Consider the following 25,512-nt stretch of genomic DNA (forward strand, 5'->3'; position numbering starts at 1 on the left):
TTCTCATCGGAAATGTGGAACGAGTGGTCAAAGTAAGAGAAAGGGGTGAATATTACCCCCCCCCCCAGTCCAGGATGCTAAACCATCACCAACTATAGTGAATATGAACAAAAACTATTTATTCTTAAGCTTCAACAGAGTAAAACAAGATGAGCTGAGGCTTCAAACAAATAAGAACACAACGAAACTACAGCCAAATTGTTGGATCACTTCCCTTGTGATGAAAGAGAACAAACTGATATCGTGGCCTCAGAGGAGCGAAAAATTCCAACTTGAGCAAAAAAAATTAAGTGAAAGGACGGTCAGTTTTTAGCAATTGACCATTTTGTTTTCCTGGAGCATGCTAAATATTTGCTTGTCATGGGATGTTACATGACCAACACTGATTAGACATTGAGAGCGATTATGTGTTATTACTAGGAGTGGGAATATTGACATTTTCGTTGAACTCACCCACATACAATGATGGTCACTCGTGGGAAATTTCCCTTACGCTTTTCTTTTAACATTAAACAAAAGAATAATTAGGAGAAAAAAAACGCAGGTCAATGTCAATGCCTTTCTCGAGACGTTCTTCCGAGAATGATCATTTCTATACATTGAATCGATGTAATTATTGTGGATTACAGAAATGTATCACAATAATAGTTTTTCTTTGCATATTGTCACCTCAAAAGTCCTAAACTTTGATGATAGACTAATTCACTGATTGTTGACAGAGGTATAGTATCAGAGGCCGCAACCAGATGCTTGGTCAGCCGGGGCAAGCACACATTAAGGAACCCCCCCCCCCCCACTAATGTTGGGGGGAGAAATTAAAGCGTGAAATTTTCGCCCCCGTGATCCGGTGCCTGGGTCACCAAAACTCCCAAGTTCCTTTCTGGTTACAGCCCTACTCAGAATAGTTAAAAAACACCCCTTTAAAGCACTGAACAGGCAATCGGCAATGTCAACAGCTTGCCGCGATGCCCTTGACAAAGGTTGGCGATGCCCCTGAGAGACTTTGAGAAACACTGATATCCAGTATTTCGGTTCTTCGCTTTTAGACAACTTTTAGAGAGTTGGACTCAATGTCCAACTATTATCTGCTTTGCTTAGATATGGGAAAAAAAACAAAAAAAAAACTTTTTCAAAAAATGAAAAGTTATGTTTTTTTTTCAAATCTTCAGAAGAACAATATAATGCTCAGAATTTAAGGAACGGTGATGAAATGTGCATTAGGTTATTTAAGTAATTAATAATATTATTTTGAAAAATTTAATATCATGGCTAATTTTTCTCAAGAATCTTAGGATTGCTATTTAGGATTTGCTAGTCAGAAAAGTGATAAGAATCTGACACCATGAATTTCAATTGGTGATTTCAAGGAAGAGAGACAGGCTGGGAGGGGGGGGGGGAGCACAGAATGCAAAGGAACAAATTTATACTTCCAAATCTTTGAAGGAAGACCATCATAAAAATCCTCATATAGGTCTTGAGAGTTTTGGGAATACTAATTCCCAGGAAGTCATCTTGACTGTTGTTGTCTGAAGGATTTGTGTGTGAGAATAGGAAGAAAAAAAGAAAGGAGACAACAAGAATATTGTTTGTCTTCTGCTGGTCGATTATCCAATATTTTCTCTGAATTATTTTAGAGTACCCGTTCTCTACAGAAATAAAAATAAAAAATTGCTTCAGGTGAAACAGTGACAAGAACATTTTTCAAGCTACCAGGGTTCTGGGATTTTTGGGGTTCCATCTCTTTTGATTCCCCGGGTCCCCAAAAAAGCTCTCACAGCACTCTAGGGTTCCGTGGAACACCGGTTGGAAAACCCTGATGTAGATAATTGTATTGAAAAAGGTGAACTTATAGGTACAATTAGTCAAGTGCCACAATCACAGGGCGAAACAACAATTAGTGCTGCGTCCAAATTTTCAGCTAGGAGTGGTGGTGTAAATTGGATCTTAAAAATAGATCCTAAGACTTTTGATCGAGTCATAAAGAATGGAGCAGTTTATGTGGGCTCGCAGCAATGTAAGATTCAGGAATTTGCCAAACCTCTCCAGTGCTTTAACTGCTGGAGATTTGGTCATCTGGCACGAGCTTGTAAGAAAATGAAATGTAACATTACCATTAGGCTCCCGAGGAAATCGTCCTTATCCTAGTCATTTTAATAGATTTTAGTTTGTTTTACCTTTTTGTCTCTGGGATCGATCAGCAGGATCGTGTGTCCGCCGATCGGCCGCCGTCTTATGTTTGGTTGCCAGATTCAGTATTATAATTTTTACAATATTTCCTTTTCTCTCATGAAGTTATGTAAATTAGACGCAAGCTCAATACCGCACCTTTGACCTTGTGATTGGTTCTTTCATGAAGCATCGTGGGAACGCTCCTGTATAAAAACCAGACAGATCTGCATGAACACCTACTTCCTCTGGCTTCTGACTAACCTTCTGTCTTCATCACTAAGGCGTCACGCCCTGTTGAGGTGTGAGCCAGATCGTCTCTCAAAACAATGAGTTAAAATTGGAAAGGTGTGCCTTTGGCACCTCACCGTCTCATTGCCTTACTTCATGTGATAATCTAACGTCGTTGTGATCCCATCGCCTCTGGATTAGTTAGTGGCCAGACCGCTTACCCTTGGACGTTCGCCTCCAATTTCCTATGCAGTGGCTGAGCTGTGGCCTCAACGCGTGTTTCGAGACACCAAACTCGTCTGAACCTGGTGTCGGGGAGTCTTCTGCCGTGAAGTAGACATTTTGGAGTGTCTTGTGGACGTTGTGAACTAATACGTGAATACCTGGACATGGCGGTGAAATCGTTCTGTTTTATTGTTTCGTTGTAATATTGAGAGAAAAGGTTAAATGTGATAATTGTTTGTTAAAATGTTTTACTAATAGTTAACTGATAATTGAATAAATATTTATAGTTTAATTAAAGTCTTGTTTCATTCATTATTGTCATCCATCCAAAGGTTTCTGCGGTAAAAAAGATAAAGAACCGGGAAATACAAGATAAACGTTGCAGGAAGTGTGCAGGCGATGTGGTGAGGAGGGCCATAGATACCAGGCTGGTGATAAAGATATCAAGTGTATGAATTGTGTATCCTTTAATAAGATGAAGAAGACTGACTACTCGACAGATAACCAGTGTAACACTGGTACCAGTCGAGTTTATCAAAGAGAGGTGCAGTGGTTATGAGATGCCACAAATTGTGACTTTTAGCCATAATTTTGTACTGTTTGTGAAATTATGGTTAGGACAAAGACTGTTGAAGTTTTTAAGATGCAGACTTTTCCCACAAATAAAGGAAAGAACAAGTCGCAGACTTTTCGCGCAAAGGGGAGTGTAAGTCACCTTTTCGTGCAAATTTTGTGGACAGCTAAATTAAATTTCATGTGGAATTTTTGTATATAGTCCTTGTAATGTTGTAAACTAATGTTGTAATTTCTATTTTGTAATAGCATATCATATTGTATAAGGATGATGTAAACTTGTAACACCCAAAGATGTTGTAAATAGACTGAAGGTGAAGAGGACGAAGTTAGGTGGATAGTTTTTTGACCCAGGTTCCTCTGCACAAGGAGAAGTGCAGGACCTTTTTAGACATTATAGCCCAATTTTATTTTCTAAACTAGTGCCAGTTGCACTCAGCCCAATTCTTCTTTTGCGGGCTGGGTTTATTCACCACGTCCGACCATCAGAGTTATCCCATGTGGTCTCAGGGCCAGGTCAGGGATATATATGCATATCCTTGTGCTTTAGACCCCCAGATATATAATATAATAATTGTGCTGTTATCTTTTTAATCAAATGAAGGAATATTCCATAAATCTAATCTAATCAACCTGCAAAAAACAATGTCGACCTAAACAAGAATACATTAAACTTTACATGATTAATGACGTATATATTTTGTTTGCATCATGACATGTATGTATTTGTATCTAATATTTTATTAATACAATAATGTTGGCAAGGCCTATACATTACATAGCTGCCAACTTTTGAAAATGAAAATTCGGGAGATTTTCGCGCAAACCCGTATTTTATGCTGAAACCACTCCCTAATAAATACAATAGGGATTTTCCAAACATAAAAGTTAAAGCGTAGGGAATAAAATCCCTACTCAAAAACTGAAGTCAAATTAAAATAGGGATTTTACACACATAGAAGTTAAACCCTTGGGAATAAAATTCCTACGCAAAAAAGTAGTGAAATTGGAGGCCAAAACTTCAATGATGTAAAAATAAATATTGTGTTCAATCAGAAACGCTGTGAACAAACATTCTGCGCGAATGACCCCAAAATCATTGGAAGATGAAGGAAAACACCGTCAATTTTTGAAGAACACTGACTTTTTGTGACACTTGCTTGTCTTTTTTTTCATTTCACATGAGTGATGATGTCACTCTTTCCACCATGACTGATGTTTATGTCCGTAACACAATTTGTACAAAAAGGAAAAGTCGGCCCTCTTCTGGAACGTTTGATGAAAGGAAATTCATCGGGGTATAAGCATCTTTAAAATTGATTAAATATGTTTTTGCTTATCAGTATTCATGCTTTGTTATATCGCACGTACGTAACTTCAACAAAAGAAATTTTGACCATATGCGCGTCATTATAATCTTATCCAATTATTATCCAGGACTATTGGCTGCTAAGCCATTTCCCTGCACGATAAGGCAAACAACTTTCTTGTTACCATCAGAGGGTTTGTAAAACTTCCTTAAAAAGGGAATTTCCCCATTTACGACGTGATTTCGAAAGGGGAAAAAAAGAGGCTTCATGCCCCACAAGAAATTCCTCAGGGATTGTTTTCATAAGCGGGGATTTTTTTTTAATGAAGTAGGGAATTTTTAGGGACAATTATGGATTTTTGTGATTTTCGTAAAAATTCGGGAGATTTAAGAACTTTTCGGGAGGTCGAGCGATGAAGCTAAAATTCGGGAGATTCCCGAAAAATTCGGGAGACTTGGCAGCTATGACATTAGAATGTGTTTGATGGTGACAGATATTGCTTTACATTTTAAAAAAATACATTTGTTGTGGGTGAATCAAAAACAGTGGAGGGGAGTTTGTTCCAGTCAGCAATGGAATGTAGAAAGAAAATAAATTTTAAACAGTCAGTAGAAGCGGAGATATGGTTTAATTTTTGGCTTAGATAAGATTCTAGAGGTATCAAAGTTTAGATGTCTATGATTACATAGTACGGTTAATCAGGAAATAAAACGGTGAGTGTAAAGATTTAATCTGTGTTTTTAAGTTCGGAAATATACATGGAGAACCAACTGTCTTGGCTAAAGTGAGAGGATTTATTTTCAATTGATTCCAGCCTGTCGATATTACTTGAGGTGTAGGGGGGTGGGGTCCTGGATTTTGGATGCATAGGAAAGTATGGGAAAAATTTAAGTTTGATAACAAAGGAGTCAAGCATCTTGAATAGAATGCTAAAGGTTGTGACAAAGGAAGAAAAATTTATTGCAACATTTCTGGTAAATTTAAGTGATATGTTTATATTCCATCAAAGTCTGCCAAAATGATGGCACAGAGATATTTATACTAATAAACTTGGGATATAGTTGAGTTATTAAAATAGAGTAAGGAAATTCAAAAGATAAAAGCTTACGTGAAACTCTCATGAAAATCATTTCTGTTGAGAGGCATTCAGAACATTTTCAGTGATTGGGGGTGAATCAAAAACTAAGAATCTCTCTTGAATGAAATTTTTCAACCGTGTATCATTATTGAGGTGCTGAAACAATGTCTTTCAAAATGAGGGCCCATCAAGTGAGGCTGGGTGGGAGCGATATAATCCAAATAAAAACAGAACATTCAGATGTTCTGAAATGGATAATGATGGCAAGATGGCTCATGTGTCACATTATACTATGCTCTGTCACAGTGAACACAAAAGAAAGTTTGATGAATGAGGTCAATTAATAGAAACTGCAGCCGGGTGCAGTCAGAGTGATGTGTCAGGAAGGGTGACCAATTGAGGTTTGTAGGATTGTTCCCCCATATTTCATGCGAAAGACCAACTTCGGTTTATGAATGATTTGCAAGATGAGAATTTTTTTTAACAGATTTTGACTTGATAAATGAGATACTTTTCTTAATACAAATAATATATGTATATCAAAGACTCCTAGATAAGCACCAGTCTATACTATAATGCCACTGTGGTGGTCGAGTGGTCATAGTGACAAACTCACATCGCGAGGATCCGGGTTCAAACCCCACCATCACTGCAATGGTGATCAGCTGAAGTTGGTTTTCTTCGGTTCCAAACTTCGAGGTGTGAATGAGAGAGCTGATCGCCCTGTTAAAAAGTCTCGCTGCAGAGAGCAATAGGCCTACAACGTTACAATTATTCATTCCTTGCACTTCACTCCCTATGAGTTGAGAAAAAACTCAGTTTAAAAAATTGAATGCAGATGGCAGCACTACACATAACAAGCATTACACAGAAACAAACTTCACGGAAGGTTCACTATACATACACACACATTCCAACATGTACTAATTCGTTAGAAGTTCCGCAGAGGAATATGGATGAGGTGCATGTCTGGTTTGGTAGTCTATATTACAGGCTTTGCATATTTACCTTGTCTGTTGATTGTCACATGATGAGAACTAAAAAAAAGCCAATGATTCTATTACTTATTCTAATATGTGTCCCAAATTACAAGTATGTTCATGGAACAGATTATGCTCATAAACCAAAGTTCCACTGTACTATCTGGGTCTTGGGAGGACGAATCATCCTGTTTTCCCTTTTCTGGATCCACAATCGACTTTAGCAAGCGAAGTTGATATTAGTTTATCATTTAAATTAATTTTATTCAATTGGTTAAATGCAGTAATCATTGAAAGGAAACCAAACTGCAATGTAATAAAATTAAGCTACTAATGAATAAAATAATTTAATCAATTAATGGAATGAATGACAAAAAAAGTGTCACGATTGATTGGCAAAACCATAAATGAAACAAAAATACCTGCTGAAAACCCCAAAAATAAAAAAAATGTCCAATAGCTAAGTCTTCAGTATTAGAAACGCTATCCTAAGACACAGCACTGCATTTTAATCTAACCCACCACAGTCTTCTGATGACAACTGTGCCAACTGATAGGAAAAGTTTCCAAATTGTCACTCTACTCATCCCCCTCCCTCCACAAGTAGCATAATCATATATCCATTATACTTCTTAAATGTGATTAAGACATCTGTGTTGTTTGTATGACAACACTTTTAGAGAGATTAAACTTTTGAAAAAGGAAGATTAAACCTTCAGTTTCTCCAAAAGCAAACCCTTATATCTTCATTGCTGATGTAGAAGACATCCAAGTCAGAGGTGGGTGATTCCCTGTCAATACTATAATTATTAGCATTAACAAACCCACATTCCCATCTACCTGGTCTGGTGGTAAAAAATCTGTCCTAAAAGCCTATCATAAACCTCCCAGACCCCCCTCCCCCGCACCTATTAAGATGACTCCCCAAAGTGTGTTGTTGTGTACTAATAATTAAAAAATTTACTTAGTACACAACAAATTCATTTCCCTGGTACTTTAAAGTTTCATCAGCAATATATACTTACAATAAAAAAAAAAAAAAAACCAATCCGAATATGTTGAATAATAGTTGTATGAATTTTATTTACTTTACCATAAAGAGAAAACCATAAATTTTTTTTATAGTTAGAATGGACAATTCTAATGTTCATTTGTTAAAGAACATTTTGTGTGAGAAGCATTATTTTAAGTGGTAAGAATTTTAAAGTGGTAATTTAATGGTCAGTAGTCAAAAAGGTTAAAACAAACTTCTTTTTTTTTATAGTGTCTCATTCAATCTTGTTTCTGATATACAGTAAAACCTCGATAAGTTGTCACCTCATGTTATCGAAAAATTATGACGGCTTAAGCGGAGTGACGACTTAAGCGAAGTGCCGTAAATTTCAATGTGCAATATTGTAGAAATCTTATAAATTTAAAATATTATGATATTTATTAGAATATGGATAGAAATTACAATATTAATGAAATTTATAGATTTCAGAAGAAAAAAAAATTTCTTTTTTTTTTAAATTTCTTATTACTTAACTTATTATGGTAAAATATACTGGTACACTTTGATTAATACTAGTAATTTTTAATTTAGACTAATCAGAGCAACTGTTAGAATAGTTAGCTTCTCTTCCAAACATAACTATTGCACATTAATTTTACATACATATGAAATCATGAAATTTGATTGTAGTGTTGTAATTCTTCATCAGTAGTTCATGATACAAGGTAATCTCGAACATAAGTCCCACGTTTGAATTGAGGGAAGTCCTGGGCAGGGAAAGTGAACATTAGAAGACCTCAACTTCATAAATAACGTCTGGTTTTTCAACAAAGATATTTGGTTTAAATTTGAAGCTTTAAATTGGTAGGGCCCATAGAGAAACCAGGTCTAGCTCGAATAGTCCCTAACATTTCAAAAACCTTAGTCGGCAAATGCACTTCCCCACAGTAACTTTCGTTACTTAAACTGTTCTGTTTTGGTGCATAGGCTTTTTATGGTGACTTTTAAGCATATGACAATGTTGCTAAGAGGCCGTTCTGATTTGCTGACTTTTGATGACAAGGGGGGAGGGGGGTTTTGATAATGCTTACGTCATCAACCACCCTTTATGAAAATATGAGTTAGGATTCATAGGGGCAGAGCTGATGATGAAATTTTGCTGACAAGGGGGGGAGGGGGTCAGCGTTTTGCTGACTTTTGCTGACGGGAGGGGGGGGCTCAAAAATGGCTAAAAATTTGCTTATGTAATACTTGAATGGCCCCCTAACCTGTTAACAAGCTCTTTTTTTTTCAATGGGAGCCATAAAAATAATCTGTTTCTCTCTCTCAAACTTTTTCATAGTGACGAGTTAACCGAAATTAGCGACGAATAAACCAGGGTTTAATAACATTGTTGTCTATGAAAGCTGGAAGGACACGAAGAAAAATGATGACTTAACCGGAGTGACGACTTATTAGGGTGATGACTTAACAAGGTTTTACTGTATTTTACTTGGCTTTCATTTTGAACCCTCTCCTCCACATTATCTAACTATTTCATATAATCCTCTCCTGATAATATTTTTTTTAAATACCTTTTTTCTCAGACACGATATTTATTTTTAGATACTAGACATTCCCAATGTAACAAGTATCCCAATTTTATAAAAATATATGTTTATACTTTATTATACACTGAAGAGCCAAAAAAACTGGTAAACCTGCCTAATATCGTGTAGGGCCCCCGCAGAAGTGCCGCAACACGACGTGGCATGGACTCGACTAATGTTTGAAGTAGTGCTGGAGGTAATTGACACTATGAATCCTGCAGGGCTGTCCATAAATCCGTAAAAGTACGAGGGGGTGGAGGTCTCTTCTGAACAGCACGTTGCAAGGCATCCCAGATACGTTCAATAATGTTCATGTCTGGGGATTTAGGTGGCCAGCGGAAGTGTCTAAAGTCAGAAGAGTGTTCCTGGAGCCACTTTGTAGCAATTCTGGACGTGTAGGGTGTCGCATTGTCCTGCTGAAATTGTCCAAGTCCGTCGGAATGCACAATGGACATGAATGGGTGCAGGTGATCAGACAGGATGCTTACGTACCTGTCAGAGTCGTATCTAGAGTCCCATATCACGCCAACTGAACACGCCCCATACCATCACAGAGCCTCCACCAGCTTGAACAGTCCCCTGTTGACATGTAGGGTCCATGGATTCATGAGGTTGTCTCCATACCCGTACACGTCCATCAGCTCGAAGCAATTGGAACCGAGACTCGTCGGACCAGGCAACGTGTTTCCAGTCCTCAACAGTCCAATGTCAGTGTTGTCGGGCCCAGGCGAGGCACAAAGCTTTGTGTCATGCAGTCATCAAGGGTACACGAGTGGGCCTTCGGCTCCGAAAGCCCATATCGATGATGTTTCAATAAATGGTTCGCACGCTGACACTTGTTGATGGCCCAGCATTGAAATCTGCAGCAATTTGCGGAAGGGTTACATGTCTGTCACGTTTAATGATTCTCGTCAGTCGTCATTGGTCCCGTTCTTGCATGATCTTTTTCCGGCCGCAGCGATGTCGTATATTTAATTTTTTACCGGATTCCCGATATTCACGGTACACTCGTGAAATGGTCGTACGTGAAAATCCAAATTTCAGCACTACCTCGGAGATGCTATGTCCCATCTCTCGTGCGCCGACTATAACACCACGTTCAAACTCACTTAAATCTCGATAACCTGCCATTGTAGCAGGAGTAACCGATCTAACAACTATGCCAGACACTTGTTGTGTTATATAAGCGTTGCTGACCGCAGCGCCGTACTCTGATTGGTTCCATATCTCTTTATTTGCATACGCATACCTGTACCAGTTTTTTGGCTCTTCAGTTTATTTAAAAACAACTGGAATAAAAAAAAATAAGAATGTGATATTCTTTAATCCCTGCACTTCCTATATCTATATGTCTGTGCCTATTCTTTGTTTTTTTTATTTTGTATTTAATTGCTTTTTACTATTCAATAAATTTAATTTTAAAAAAAATTAAAAATTTCAATAGTGTGTAGCATAATCTAGTAATTACCAAATAATCTTTTTACACAGTTCCAAACAGCTGTGCCTTAACCCCTTTACATACAAGCTTAGCAACAAATTTGGATGATGTTCATTTGAACTAGGAGAGATAAATCTCAAACTGGTATTATTGTTAACATACAGGAAATGAAGGGGAAAAGATGAGAGGAGCAGTTTTTCATTCTTTCTTCCCCTCCCAACCACTCTTTCCCTATATATATATATATATATATATATATATATATATAATACTTTTTTTTTTCTGGTCAAACCATAGTGAAGGAAAAAAGAAAAATGCTTCATTCACAGGGTCACCAATGAAATCTCAAAAGAAGTAAGAGAGAGCTTAAATGTATTTCTTCCATTTAAAAAGATATGAAATATCTTTTCCCCTGTATGTTAAGGGGTTTATGTATTGCTTTATGAGTCTTTTATAACAAGTACTTACCGTCTAATGCTGCTATATACATTGGGCAAAAGGCAAAACACATCAAAAGCAGAATGAAAGATCATATCATCAGTTAAAGGGCGGCGACTCCAAAACTTTTGATCTTTTCGATATAGACTCTTCATCTGATCTTTTCTAGGGTTTACTGGTCCACCATATGTGATACATAAGGTGTTCAGTGAGACATTCTTTACTTTATACACAGGTTTTCCAGCATCCTGTTGCTGAAGAACAGCATGGGCAGCCTAAAATATAAATATTGAAAGATTAAAATAATAGACTTGATTCTGATAGCAAATATTTGAGCAAAATTCTGAAAAATAATATAGAGCTAATAATGCTCATCTGTGTGTTATCTCTAGCAATAATACAATCGCTCAGATCATTTGGGATATGGTTTAATATAGGAGCGACAAAGTAAAAATATTAAAAATATACTGAATTTACAGTTATACAGTTCATTTATAGTTATTTAATTTCAGATGCATACCTTATTTGTCAGCTGCAAAATAACAATTTTTTTGAAAAGTTTATTTATCATGATGAAATATTACATAATAATAAGAAAAACAAATTTTTTCATCAAGAGATCACATGGATCTTGTATTAATGAACAATTACAATACAATTTCAAGGACAGAACAAACAAACAAAAAAAAGGAGATACATAAATACATAAAAATTGTCAGAATACAATATAAGCATTTAAGATACATCCTTTGGTACTTTAGGCGAGTATCTTATTGATCTGGGCTCCCACGCCCAATGAAGTATATAAAGTGCTAGAATGATGGAAGAATTGTTTAGTAGCTTTGGCAATTGGAGGCAAACAGCAGGAAGTGTACTTATATATAAAATTGAATTTAGCACTCTGACTGATAGATCTCTGTGATTTTTTTAATGATTGCTGATGTTAGCTATTGAAAAAAGATAATGTTTCAAATGTTTTTTTCATAACGGCATGAAAGGAGCAAAAATAATATGTGGTAGTCTGTTATAAAATATTGGAAAATAGGGTATGTAAAATGGTTTTCTTCACTGTTTTATGTATTAAGGGAATATTTAGAATGTTTTTGTATCTATTTGATGTCCTTGATAAATTAAGGGAAGACAGTTGTTTTTTAGTAAGTAGGAGGATCAATTTCTAAAAGTATAGATACCGCAATGGGAGTATGTTTAGTTAAACATATGATAATGATCAAATGACTGAATTGAGTAATTGCCAGTTAGTGATTGAATTATTTCCTTCTGTGTCTGGATGATTGGTTGCAATGTACTGATGTAGGCACTGCCCCAAACAGTTAGTCTATATAATAGTTGAGAATAAAAAATGGGTATTTAGATAATGTTTGAGGTAATAAAATTTATCATTAAATTTTTATTTAATATTATTTTCTCATTAATCTATAGATCTCATAACTTCACCATTGATCAATTCAATAGGAACTTCAAACATATTTGAATAAATATCAAAACTCAGATATGGTTATTATGGGTGATATGAATATAAATCTTTACAATATTCATGATAATGGTGTAAATGATTATTTGAATCTATTTTATTTAAATGGTTTTTCCTCATTTGAAAAATGTATCACGAGAATTGGAATTACAAATTCATCTGATGTTGACCATGTATTTTTCCGCTCATTTAAAAACGCATTTCAATGTAAAATGGGTGTTTATAATGCAGGGATTTCTGATCACCATCTATTGTTTGGAATAGATAGTACAACTACTTGTTCAGAAAAGGTTGCAAGTTAGCGACTGACAATCGTCCTCTAACAAGGATTTTTCATCTGAGTTCAAAGCTACCTCCTATGACGTCTGGCCGGTTACTCTGATATGCTAGTTTTCTTTCAGCGTTTGATTACGAAACTACGTTCAAGAAAGGAATTGAAAATGCAGATGTGCAGATTGCCTTTCCAGGGCAATTCGCATTGCTGGTTGCTGCATTGTGTTTTTGTCTATGTTCTGTGCATTGGTTGTTAATCAAGTTTGTTGTTATGTTTTTGTTAATAAATGGTGTATGTTAATATTTCATGTCTTTTAATCAGCCTGGCCTCGGATAAAATACATCAACATCGTGTCCCCCCCCCCAGCCTTTCAAGTCTATGTTTACCTATGGCAAGGTTTACATTTGGAGGGGGAATACAGCGAATTTCTTCCAAAGAAATTTTGAGTCAACATTCAAAACTAGCAGAAATTGATCAAAATTGCAAACGAAGGTATTTTATTTCTATATTTTAATTTCTAAAAATTTCTCTGATGGGTGATAGAGATATATCAAAAGAAAAACCAGCACAGTCCTAACACCCAATCAGTGTCCTTTTTCTGTGAGGTGAAAATCATATTTAAAGCACATTGAAATAAAAAATTCTTAGCTTTAAATAGAAAAACCTGCCAATCGCAACTTATCGCCAAATGCTTGGTTGGCTGGGTTTTTCTATTTGAAGCGAGACTCTCATGGGTTGAAAGGGCAAAAAAAAAGGTTTGTCGACTAAAAAAACATAGTCGGGGAGCCAAAAACAGGCTGCATACGGGTAGAGATTTTTTTTCTCGAGACGCCCCTGTGTGTGTCCCCCTCCCCCTTTGGTGCTTACGTAATACTTGAATGGCCCCTTATAGCAATCCATTCACCTTTCATTCAAGGATTAGCATCATATTGATTCGCGAGTTTTAACATGTCAGATATTTGTCAATTGGGTTCTCTTTTCTGATGACAGTCATAGACGATGCTACGAGTTATGACTATATGATTTCGACCCCCTACCGCCTTACAGCATATTGTTTAACAAATAGTACATTTTTTATCCATTGTTATTTGAGCGCATTCAATCGTTCAGAAAGAGCATGCAGTGTTTTCTAGAATAGTAGAATACAGTGAAGCTTCACTACAAGGATACTCTATATAACAATAAATCTCTACAGACATATTTTTTCAAATCTTGTTTGTAATTGTTTAATCTAATGTCAACCTCCCCCGATACAACAATACCCTTACTACGATAAATCCCTATATAACAGTATTTATGAAGAGATTTTGAAACCATTACAACAATATTTTATCATTTATTATACTTGGATCTTGCTCAAAATCGCCTACCAATCTATCTTTAAATATCTCATTAGTTTTGTTTTTTCGAGGACGTCTAGTATAACATTTATTTTGTTAAATAGGTTGCTGTGAAGCTCCTTTCTGTGTAATACACAAAAGTGTAACGACGTAAACTTCTTTACAGGACCGCAAAACACATAAATTTTATTAGTGCTGGGAATCGATTAAAATTTTTAAACTGGTTAATAAAAGTTTTTGATAATTTTAATCGAATATTTTCAAATGCCCACCATATGTAACAAGCGTACTGGAACTATATAATGTTAGTAAGTGCAAAAAAATATATTTTACAGATGTGCCAACTTTTGGAATCCAGAAATTCTCCCAGGAGCCCCCCCGGCCGCCATAGCCCCGATAAAAAAAATTTCATTCATTTTTGAAAAGAAAAATTGAATCAGTTAATTAAAAAAAAGTGGCCCTTCCCCAGGTAAGTCCTGCATACTACCCTGAGCAGAATACAATAATGCAAAACATTTGCTGCTCAAAATTTTTATGCTATCTGGAATTTCCCCAGTTTTATTTTCAAAACAACCGTATATCGCTCAAGAAGATTTAATTTTTGGCCAAAATCAGGAGAAATTTCTGAAAATTCCAGAGAGCGAGAGAAAGAGTAAAAAATCTGGCGAGTCTGATTTTATTCAGTTCACGCACCTATTCACTAGATGTAAACAAATATAGGAATGGATTAAGAAATTAGGAATTAATAACATGAACATATTTTTCTAAATCCTGGATCTTGTTGTATTTTTAGAAATTCAGTTATTTTAGGGATAGCCATTGATTTCGAAACTTCCTTCAATCTTTACACTGTTACACGTTTTCCTAGAAACTGCTCACAAATGGTACTGGAGTGGGGGGTTGATTGTTCCCAAGCACGAAAACTGCTGTCTATAGTGGACATAATAAATTTTGGTATTGTCTTCTAAAAATTCCAAACTCAATTTGAAATTAAAATCATTACCAGTTTTTGTTGCATCGAACATATCTAAAAATTTGATCAAAATATTGATTCAAATATTTATCTGAAATGTAATGTATAAGAACAAAATTTAAGACATCTCGGTTTTGTCAAATAAAATTAATTTACAAATTTTTGATAAACATTCTAATCAGATTGATCATGTCGATTAACTCAACCAAAGTTTTTAACCGCGATTAACAATTGATTGATTAATCGACCGATTAATCGGACCAGTCCTAAATGTATTAATCAAATATATATAGTAGGATAAAAATACAAGAGAAATGAAGATAAAAAATGAAGAGGTAGTGAAAAAATATCTTTTGAATGACAAAAGCGCTAGTTCTGCTCACTTGTTCTTTCAAAAATATATATATATACAAAAAAGAATTATTTTAAGAAAAAGGAAAAAAATTGAATTTTATGAGAGTGAAACCTATGCAGTGGGAACTCCATGCATGGTTGGAAAAGTGAAGGCATTTCTGAAGGGTGGTTATGCCTCCTTTTTCTTAAATAATTCTTTTTTGTGTATATATATATATATATATGTGTGTGTGTGTGTGTGTGTGTGTGTGTGTGTAATTAATATTTTTGATAAATACTTATAAATGTATTTTCTGGTGATAATAACAATGCCGATCTGAAAGCGATGTCAATACTAGCATAAATTTTCTGGCCCATGGTAATATATGATAATGCTCTGCCCATCGATATTACAAATATTTCGATTGTATAATAATTCCTCTGCAACGACAATTTTTCTTGGTCGCAGAGTATCGTTATAACGACATTTTACTGAGTTTACAATAGATTCAAATAAAGATGTGACATATAAATTCTACATTCAAACACATCTTAAATTTGCGATGCATGCATTGTATCTCAATAATTCAATTGATTGGGCATATACATATCTTGACTCTGATTACGGAACGAAATTTAATGGTGAGAGGTCAATCACAATCAAACCTCAAATTAGTATACGCTGGCAGTTGTAGTAAAAGTAGCCAAAACCGGTTGAAATATTCGGAGGCACGTTGTGACATTTTCTAATTCAATACCTGTTGTACCAGCAACAGAATACTAATTAAGAAATATTTTTGATGTTCTACAGTATATACCATGGTCATCATTCGAAAAACAAAAATCTGAATTAAGTGGTCTAGCTTGCTGTTTAACCTATGTGTGCGTTCAATTTGGTTATGATAATGTTGTGAATAATATAGCACACATCACTTACATACATAAACCAGCATTAGAGCATGCAAAAAGAAAAGCGAGAAAATGATTGGAATCAGGTAGAATATGAAGTTTTGATTAATAATACGTCATAACTTCCAAAACCGGGGTACCTCGCTTAATTTGTGAATGTCACAAAAAGTACTGACCACTAAAAACTTAATATAACACACTCTCTCTCTCTCTAAATGATACATGAATGAATGATACCGTTTTCAGAGCATTAAAAAAAGCATGTTATTGAGTTTGTGCTAACGTCATCGGCTTATGCAACAGCCTGCCATTTTGAGACACCAAAATCAAGGTGGTGCGAGACCAAAAATTAGTGTAGCTAATGGACTGGCATGATACCACATAGTGTGAGGTGTCGTTTGTTCCCCAGTTCAGCAAATTCTACGTATAAGTATACGGCAATGAAAAAGCAAATGTTGAACATGTGTCAACGTTTGGTGTGCAAAGACAGCGAAAATCTTTTCGTTCCACAAAATGTTACCACATGTGGTTAACAAATGGTTCAAAATTATCAAAAATGCATTCAAAAAATAGAAAGGCTCGTGAAAATTCCAAAAGGTAAAAAATCAGCAACTTTGAAAGTCGATGGGCTTATTGGGAGCGTCTTTAATTTAAAAAAGTCGAGCCGTGAAGGGATTTCCGCACCACTGGGGGCCCCAGCAAAGCATATCTAGTACTACCAAAGCCTCCTAGAAGTACAAGCCATAATGTATCACTCCGCCGAGGTTGTGACGTCACAATCCGGGTCCTTAGCATGGCTATTTTGGATGTTTTTAATGAAGCACACCACGTGCATTTATCGTCATATTTGATTTAAATTCTTCAAGTTTTTAATATTTATTTTACTATTTACTTATTGTTATTGCTTTTTTATTTGTTGTAACACATTAGCGGGAGAAATTTCGTTTAAATAATTGTAAAAAGGAGCCGAGAACTTCGATAATCATCGACGACGGGTAAAAAAAAAAGGTATGTAGCTATTTGTACACAATTCAGTCAATACATCTGAAATATTTATTTTTTCTGACTTTATTTTGCGTAATTAATTTGAAAGTAGATATGTTCGCTGCTGTTTCGTGTCGAAATTTTATTTCCTCCTGCATTGAGAGCAGTTTTTATCCACTTGTTTAATCATTGGAGCACATTTTTCAGATCTAATATATAAACATTTTTTTTTAATATTGAGTTAATCACATTTTTCAGGTCTATAATTAATTAAAAATACAAATATTAATGTGCTGGGTGACATGAAATTTAATGAAGAGATAGGCTACTTTTTAAATAAATAATATAGTTTGCAAATTCAACTTGCATTTTAAACCATTAAATTTAAATGTGAGTCATTTCCCTGTGTAAACATTCTTGCACTATTCAGAATATTTTATAATTCAATAATTTTGTTGCCTATATGCTGAATATTATAAATACTACACCTATAATGTTTTAAATTTTCTTTTAGGTGTCTCAGTGCTGCTGTGTTTGCAGCGGTAGGTCAAACTGCAAGGGGAAGCGAAAGACCGAATGGAACCCTCGTCGTACTTAGAAAGGAACGACAAAGTTACCAATTAAAAGAAAGTCACCAGAGGAAAAATAATGAAATCAATGAAAAGCGATTCAAAGAGTGTCATTGTCTCGCTCGATAATCATCTTGTAGCTGAGTCTTCTTATGAGTGGTTCCTAGGAAAAACTCAGAGTACTTCATGGTAAAATAAGTGAATTTATCCTTTCTGCATGAATAGTTGGAACTGAGTTTTATGAAAGCTGCTCGCTATTACTCAGAAATGATATTATGGACATCAATATTTTATTTCACCAATCCAGCTTCATATCGCTTTGTGAGGAATTCAAATAAACTGATACTACCTCATGCATGTTACTTCAAGTATTGCTACAAAAAGTAGGTCTCCTAGCGTATGGTACAAAATTCAAACGTGAAACATCTAACACGAAAAGTGCTGAAGTTGTGAACTTCTTGAAATTGAGAAGTTAAGTGGTTTGATAATGTCCAAAATTTGTGTAATTATTATTTTAGGCTTGGAACATTTTATAAGAAAGCTTCAATTAAAAGTTTGACATCAGTATAATATTCAAAGGTAAAATATTCAAGGTAAGTCTCTCATTATTGTATCAAAATAATATTTAAAGTATTCCTGAATAATTACACAAAAACTAAAAATGATAACTTTAACACCAAATTTTCAATTAAGGGGTCTCGTACCTTTTAACATTGTGGAAAACTATGCTCTAATAGAAATATCATTAAAAATACTATTTAACCATCGATTTATTCCTAATTTTTTACACATGTTCTTGATTGTATATGCTATCTTATGCTGGTATAAAATTTTAAATATCTTAGATACTTAATTTTTTGTGAATTTTCAAAAAAAAAGCATTAAAACAGCTTGCATGCATGATAAAATACCATGACATCAATGCAATTGATTAAAAATAAAGGTTATTCATGAAATAAAGCAAAATGTTGAGATTTTATTGACTCAATCTTATTTTAAATTAAATTTTAACTAAAAATTTTAGGAATTTGAAATTTAAGTTTTAAAATTTAATTTTAAATAAGATTGAGTCAATGAAATCTCAACCTTTTGTTTCATTTCATGAATTGAAAAGTTTCCTTTATTTTTAATCAATTTTTATTCAATTATATTGTTATATTTTATCATGCGCGTAAGCTGTTTTTAATGAATTTTTTTTTTGAAAATTTACAAAAAATTAAGTATCTAAGATACGTATAACTTTATACCAGCATAGGATAGCACATATAATCAAGAACATGTGTAAAAAATTTAGAATAAATCAATGGTTAAATAGTATTTTTAATATTTCTACTAGAGTATAGTTTTTGCCATGCTTAAAATAATAACACCTCATAAAAGAACTCTTCGATTAAAAGAAACTTGCTTCTATAAAACAATTGTTTTATTGCATTGAATAGTTTATTTTTTAAATTTGGAGTATTTTCAAAAAAAAGTGTCTCTGCATTTTGAGTAGACATGAGATATATTTTTAATTTTGAAACTTAACATGAGATCAATGTTTTTTTTAAATGATAATTTAAAAAAATTTTAATTTTTAAAATTTTTTATTTTTAAAATTTTTTATTTTATTTTCGGAATTTTAGTTGAATATTTATTTCTAAGTGTTCACAATTCACCATTTAAAATTAGAAACTAAAATTTATTTTATGGAAATTTTATAAATGAGTGTGCAACAAGAGACTTTTCATAATGTGAAATCCCATCAGGATTTTGAAATGTGTTTTCGAAGTTCCCCTCATAGATTAATAAATTTGAACATTTACAAAAATTTTATGTTTAGAGCAGCAACTAATTTCCCTTTGAATTATTTATTTTTATTTATTTTTTATTTATTTATTTAACACCACGCTACAGAAAACAATCCAATTACAGCAAGGTATGACCGAAACATTGTAAATATAATAAAATCAAACAGAATAGAATGCAATACACAGATATGAAACATATAAAATAAAAACAAACACTAGTCAATACCAAATAAGTAAAATAAAGGTCTGTATAAAATCACTGGATCAATTAAAAATGAAAAAAAATAAAAACACACGAGAGGTTTAAAAAAAATGAAAAATGAATAAACAAAGAAAAACTAAATATTTAACAGTCAAATACAAGAAATCACCATTTAAATATAAAAAAAAAATCGCTGATCAATCGGAGAGAAGAAGCTCTTTGAATTTACCAATAGGTGTCGCAAATATATCAAATTCATCAGGTAAACTATTATACAAAAGACAAAATCTGTTAATAGCACAAGACAGACCAATCAATGTCCTAAAGTAAGCTACATAGAATAATTTATTTGACCTTGTGACCAAGAATCCAATTTTTGATAACAGAAAAGAACAATCAATATTACCATTCACCAACTTCCAGAAAAATTTCAAAAGAATGAAATTTCTTCTCTTTTGGAGACTGGTAATTAAAAAAATTTGTCGGAGAAAAGTTGTCGAAATTGTAATGTCATATGCTCTAAATTTCTTAAAATACAAAGATTGCATAAATGAGTTTTGTATAATTTCAATATCATCAATAGCATTCTTGTAATGAGGATTCCAAATAACAGATGCATATTCAAGTTTAGATCGTATTATAGAATTGAAAAGAACAATCATTGTATCCAAATTGGTGAAATCTTTAGTTATTCTTTTAAGGCAACCGAGTTTGCGATACGAATTGCTACAAATATCGTTAATATGGTCACGAAAGGAAAAATCAGAGGTGTAAATTACACCCAAGTCAGTAGCAGAATATCTTCTCTGTAAAATATCAGTTCCAATATAATAGGAGTATGTGATAGGATTTTTCCTACGGGTGTAAGACATAACAAAGCATTTGTTAATATTCAAGTGTAGATGATTTTCGATACACCAGTGGTAAATGTGGTTTAATTTATCTTGAACAATAGAACAAGATTCAAAATTTACAATAAAGTCAAATATTTTAAAATCATCAGCAAATAATAAGCAATTATGAATAGCAGCGGCAAGGTCATTAATAAAAATAAGAAACAATAGCGATCCAAGGACAAACCCCTGAGGGACTTCAGATGTTGCACAAAATCCATCACTAAGAGACGAGCCAAAAGATACAAAAATCAATCTGTTTTTTAGATACGAAGCAAAAAATTTACATGTATCATCGCAGAAACCAATTTTTTTTAATTTGTACATTAATATAGAGTGGTTAACACAATCAAATGCTTTAGAGAAATCTGTGTAAATTACATCGAGCTGGATTTTATTAGCTATGGCTTCAACAATATGGGTATTAAGGGAAAGAAGATTGGTAACCGTAGATCTATTTCTAACAAAACCATGCTGATTTGGAGAGATACAGGTCTTAATTTCAGCATAGATTTTATCATATAAAATAGACTCATATAAATTAGCGAAAGGTGACAGAATGGCCACACCTCTATAGTTTTCAATTTTATGTCTATCACTTTTTTTAAGAATTGGAACGATTCTTGCTTTCTTCCACTCATCCGGAAAGATCCCATTTTTAACCGACATATTAAAAATTAATAAAAGTGGATACAGCAAATGCTCAGCACACACCTTGACAAAATATGGAGGTATACCATCAATACGTCTGGAGCCACTCCCCTTCAATCTTTTTATACTACATTTGATGTCATTTACGGAGATATAAGGAATATTGACATCATCAGAAGAAACAGGAAAGTCGTTGTTTGAAGCAGAATAATGATAATATGAATTGATAATTAGAATTGATAATATGAATGTAGCTCAGTGAATAAAAAATATTTTAATGACATCGTTGTTTTTATTTTTGTACATTGCCAGTGTATCCTTTTATTTTAAATACAAATTCGAATGTCATATAAATAAAAAAATTAAAAGTCAAATATATATTGCCTGATTTTTCAAAAATATTTGCTTTGGAGCAAAAAAAAAAACACCTAGAAATACGTGTTGACAGAGACTTTCTGAAACCCCTATTTTTTTTAATAATCGTTAAATTACCTCTTTTTATAATTTTATTATTTATTAATTTAACTTTCAGTGTTTCCCATATACCATACTAGGTAATTGCAATAAAAAAATCGTCAATTTTTCTTTCTAATTGCCAAAAAATACATGTTGGTAGCGTGTTTTAAATGCGAAGCGTGTACGCGGTAGGACCCGGGTTGTGACGTCACGAAAACATGTTTCAGGCTTGTAGTATCTAGGAGGCTTTGGTACTACCCAATGATGTGGCCGGAGTTGAAAAGTTGACTGAAAAGTCACATGAAAAATGTGAAGGAGTTAATTGGGATACCAACCATCCCCTTGATTGAGGCTTCAGCCCAGTTCATCAAAAACTATGACAGAAGCGGCCATTACAGTCATAGGAGACCTTCTTCCAATAAACATTGTGTGGGTGGCTGGACATCCCAGTAATTCATGAATATAAAATGCAATGCACCCTTTCCTACATACGCACTTGAATTCTGTATACAGAGTGTAAAACCAACACCATCTATAACAGAAGGTCTCTGCGCGAAGCTCATGACGTCACCGAAGAAGGTGATCTCACCTATAGCCATTGGATATACTACAAAAAAGGGTAAAGATGGCACATGCGTCGGCCTGCTATATCCAATGGCTACAGGTGAAATAACTTCTTCAGCGACGTCACGAGCTTCGCGCGGAGGCTTTCTGCTATAGATGGTGTTGGTAAAGCAGAGTTTTCTTAAGTTTTTGTTCCATTGCCCCCTTCTGCAAAATTCTTTTTTTCTAATCGATTCCCCCGCCAATTCCAACTCAAGCCAACCAGTAGAGTCTTATATCATACCAGTATAAAACTTCCTGCTTATAACTTCAACCCCCACCCCCCTCCTACGGGACCATTCCATTGCCCCCTGGGGTTGATATTGAACACTTTGAGAAACACTGGTCTCTTATTCTTATACACCCTTCATCTTTTGAACTGTGGGTGATATAAACATCACAGAAATTTGTCTTCCTTGCAGGGCCAGAACTAGAGGGCGCGGGAGTGGGGTCAACTACCCTGGGCAGAAAAATTTAGAGGGCAGCAGTTTTAGGTGCGAACAAAGAACTCCATTATAAAATATTGAATTTTAAAGTTGCGGAGGTGGCAAAATAATGTTTGCCCCATGCAGCAAAAATCTTAGATACGGCCCTATTTCCTTGTATCGAATTCTCAAATTGTATTTTCATTACGCATATATATATTTGCAAAATGTGTGTGCATGGTCGCTTTTAATCCATGATGAATGAATTTAATTTGATGAATTAATTATTGCTATATATTTTTTTTTATATTTCTACACTTTATTGTATTTTTGGTATTGATATGTTCATGGTGGTTTATTTTCCATCTATAGTTGGGGTCCACCTGTTGAGATGTGCTAATAAATAAATAAACATACTTTTAATCAAAAAGGAAACGAAATAACGCGACCATTTCAAATATATAATTTTTCTATTGGGACTATATATGTACTGAGATGGTCGCTTCTGTCCAATAACTTCCAAGTTGAGTTATCCGTCTTTCCTGAGTCCAACAAAAAAAACCTCGTTACTAAGACCGGGATTACACCAGAAAAGTTTGATAAAAGATCTTTTACAAAACTCGAAAAAACAACCAATAAGCCTATTGGTTACATTTGCTCGAATGTAACCAATACGCTTATTGGTTGCATTTTTCAAGTTTTATAAATGAACTTTTATAAAACTTTCATAGTGTAATCCCGGCCGTAGAGCAGTATTCACTGAAATACCTCTGATTGAAAAATAAGGAATCATCCTACAAGTTAGAAAAGTTTTAAAGAATATATTTCAAATTCTTTCTCGAATTGGTCCCTTAAAAATGTATGCTGTTCTTTCCCTCATTTTCAACGATTTTTGAATACAAATATCTTGGCTAGTAGTGCACTTACAAACGGGAAAGACAGGGCAACAACTTTCTAATTGAAAGTCAAACGGCAGGGGAACCGTACAAAAATTAAATTTTCTATCTCGGTACATATAAGGCCCCTAGTAAAGGGAATGTCATATCGAAAATGGGTACGGTATTTGGATAATTTTTTTCTAATTAAAAGTATGTTTCTATCACCAACAATTCATCAAAAGATAAAGGGTGTTGAAGGATAAGACTTTACACTCTGTATACTGGACATAGCGCCCCTTCTCTCCAAATGCTCTGTTGCATTGAAGCCCTTGATTACAGTAGGATTTGGCATTCAACAATAACAAATTTCAGTGCAATATTCCACACTAATAGTTTTACATATCCACGTGGTGTTTGTTACCGATAGTCTACGAGCACAAAGTGATTCTTCAGCTCTGCCAAGATTTTCTGGAATGAAGAGTTAGCCAGGTTAAATTTTCAGACTAGATATTTAATTGAGGCAATAACTATCACGCTCTGTACGTATTCCACACCCTTAAAGACTTGCAATCGTGTCCCTGACACATCCTTATTAACCTTTTTTTCAATGTGAGGAATGTTGAGTTTTTTTTTTTGTCTGAAAATATGATTGTAGCGGACCGATCTGTGAAAGGATTGTGACGCGAGACTGTTCCGCGGAAAGAAAAGGATTATTAATTATGAATCAGTGATGCTGATTTCCTTAAGCATTTGATTCTCTGTAAATATGCACATTTAAGAGTTGTTAGAAGTATTTAAGACGACTCTAATGCTGTTTGTTACTCACTTGATTTTTTTATTTAGCACTAACCAAGGTTGTTTGGTTTTTAAACCATGTTGGTTTTAACCAGGTGGTTCTTAAAAAAAAAAGTTTGGTTTTTCTTCAAAAAATCAAATAAAAGTGGCCTAGCTATAATTTTTTTTTCCTTGAAAATATCATATATATATTCATTCATTATTAGCCAAAATTTTTCATTCTTACCACATTTTCTGTTCTTGGGGTAAATTCTTAATCTTAATTTAACATAATTTATTTGTTCTTAGTCATTTACAATGACTTGAAAATTTGCACGGATACTCCATAAGAAATGGAAATTGCTTTGGCAAAAGAAAGAAAAAAACGTGCAAGTAGATGATGATGTATATATATACACTTGGTCAGCAGAATACTCTATTTTGTGCAACCATATCATTTCGGCACTTCAACAGCATCAATGCGTGGATAGAACAACTTTTATAAAGATGCACATTGCAATACCAGTAACGCAGCTGTGGAAGAACCATTTTGACAATAACCGGATGACACGACACCTGGCCACCCGCCAGTTCATCTGACCTTAACCCTTGCAACTTTTGGCTGTGGAGGGTACCTCAAATTGTTACGAACAGTGGTAGAATTGCAAACTTTGGTGAATTGAAAGAACACCCATGACATATACTTACCTGCTGTTGAACAGCTTTCACCTTATAGCCAGTTTTCAATTACTTCATTTTTGTGATATTTCTATGAATTATGAAATCATGTGATGCAAATTAAGTTATCATTTTGCCCTGACTATTTTTGCTTAGTACTTACATATGTTTAATAAATATTTTTATTGTTGCGTGGGTATAAAAATATTTATAGGAAAAAATAATAGGAAATTGTACTTTGCTCTCAACTATGGTCCAACCATTTT

At 34.2% G+C, this 25,512-nt stretch overlaps 1 protein-coding gene across 1 annotated transcript in view; it reads right to left on the reverse strand.

Annotated features, from left to right (window-relative positions):
* egl (Egl_like_exo domain-containing protein) overlaps positions 1-25,512 on the reverse strand; it is a 130,047-nt gene that overhangs the window by 13,465 nt on the left and 91,070 nt on the right. The window contains exon 3 of the mRNA XM_089232530.1: positions 11,053-11,297. Coding sequence (XP_089088656.1) covers positions 11,053-11,297 — 245 coding nt within the window. The remainder of the gene's footprint in view (positions 1-11,052; positions 11,298-25,512) is intronic.

This window comes from Pholcus phalangioides, unplaced genomic scaffold (assembly GCF_987345545.1).
Source record: "Pholcus phalangioides strain wild (caught in Gottingen) unplaced genomic scaffold, Ppha-v1.0 ptg000007l_1, whole genome shotgun sequence".
Taxonomy (NCBI): Eukaryota; Metazoa; Arthropoda; class Arachnida; order Araneae; family Pholcidae; genus Pholcus; species Pholcus phalangioides.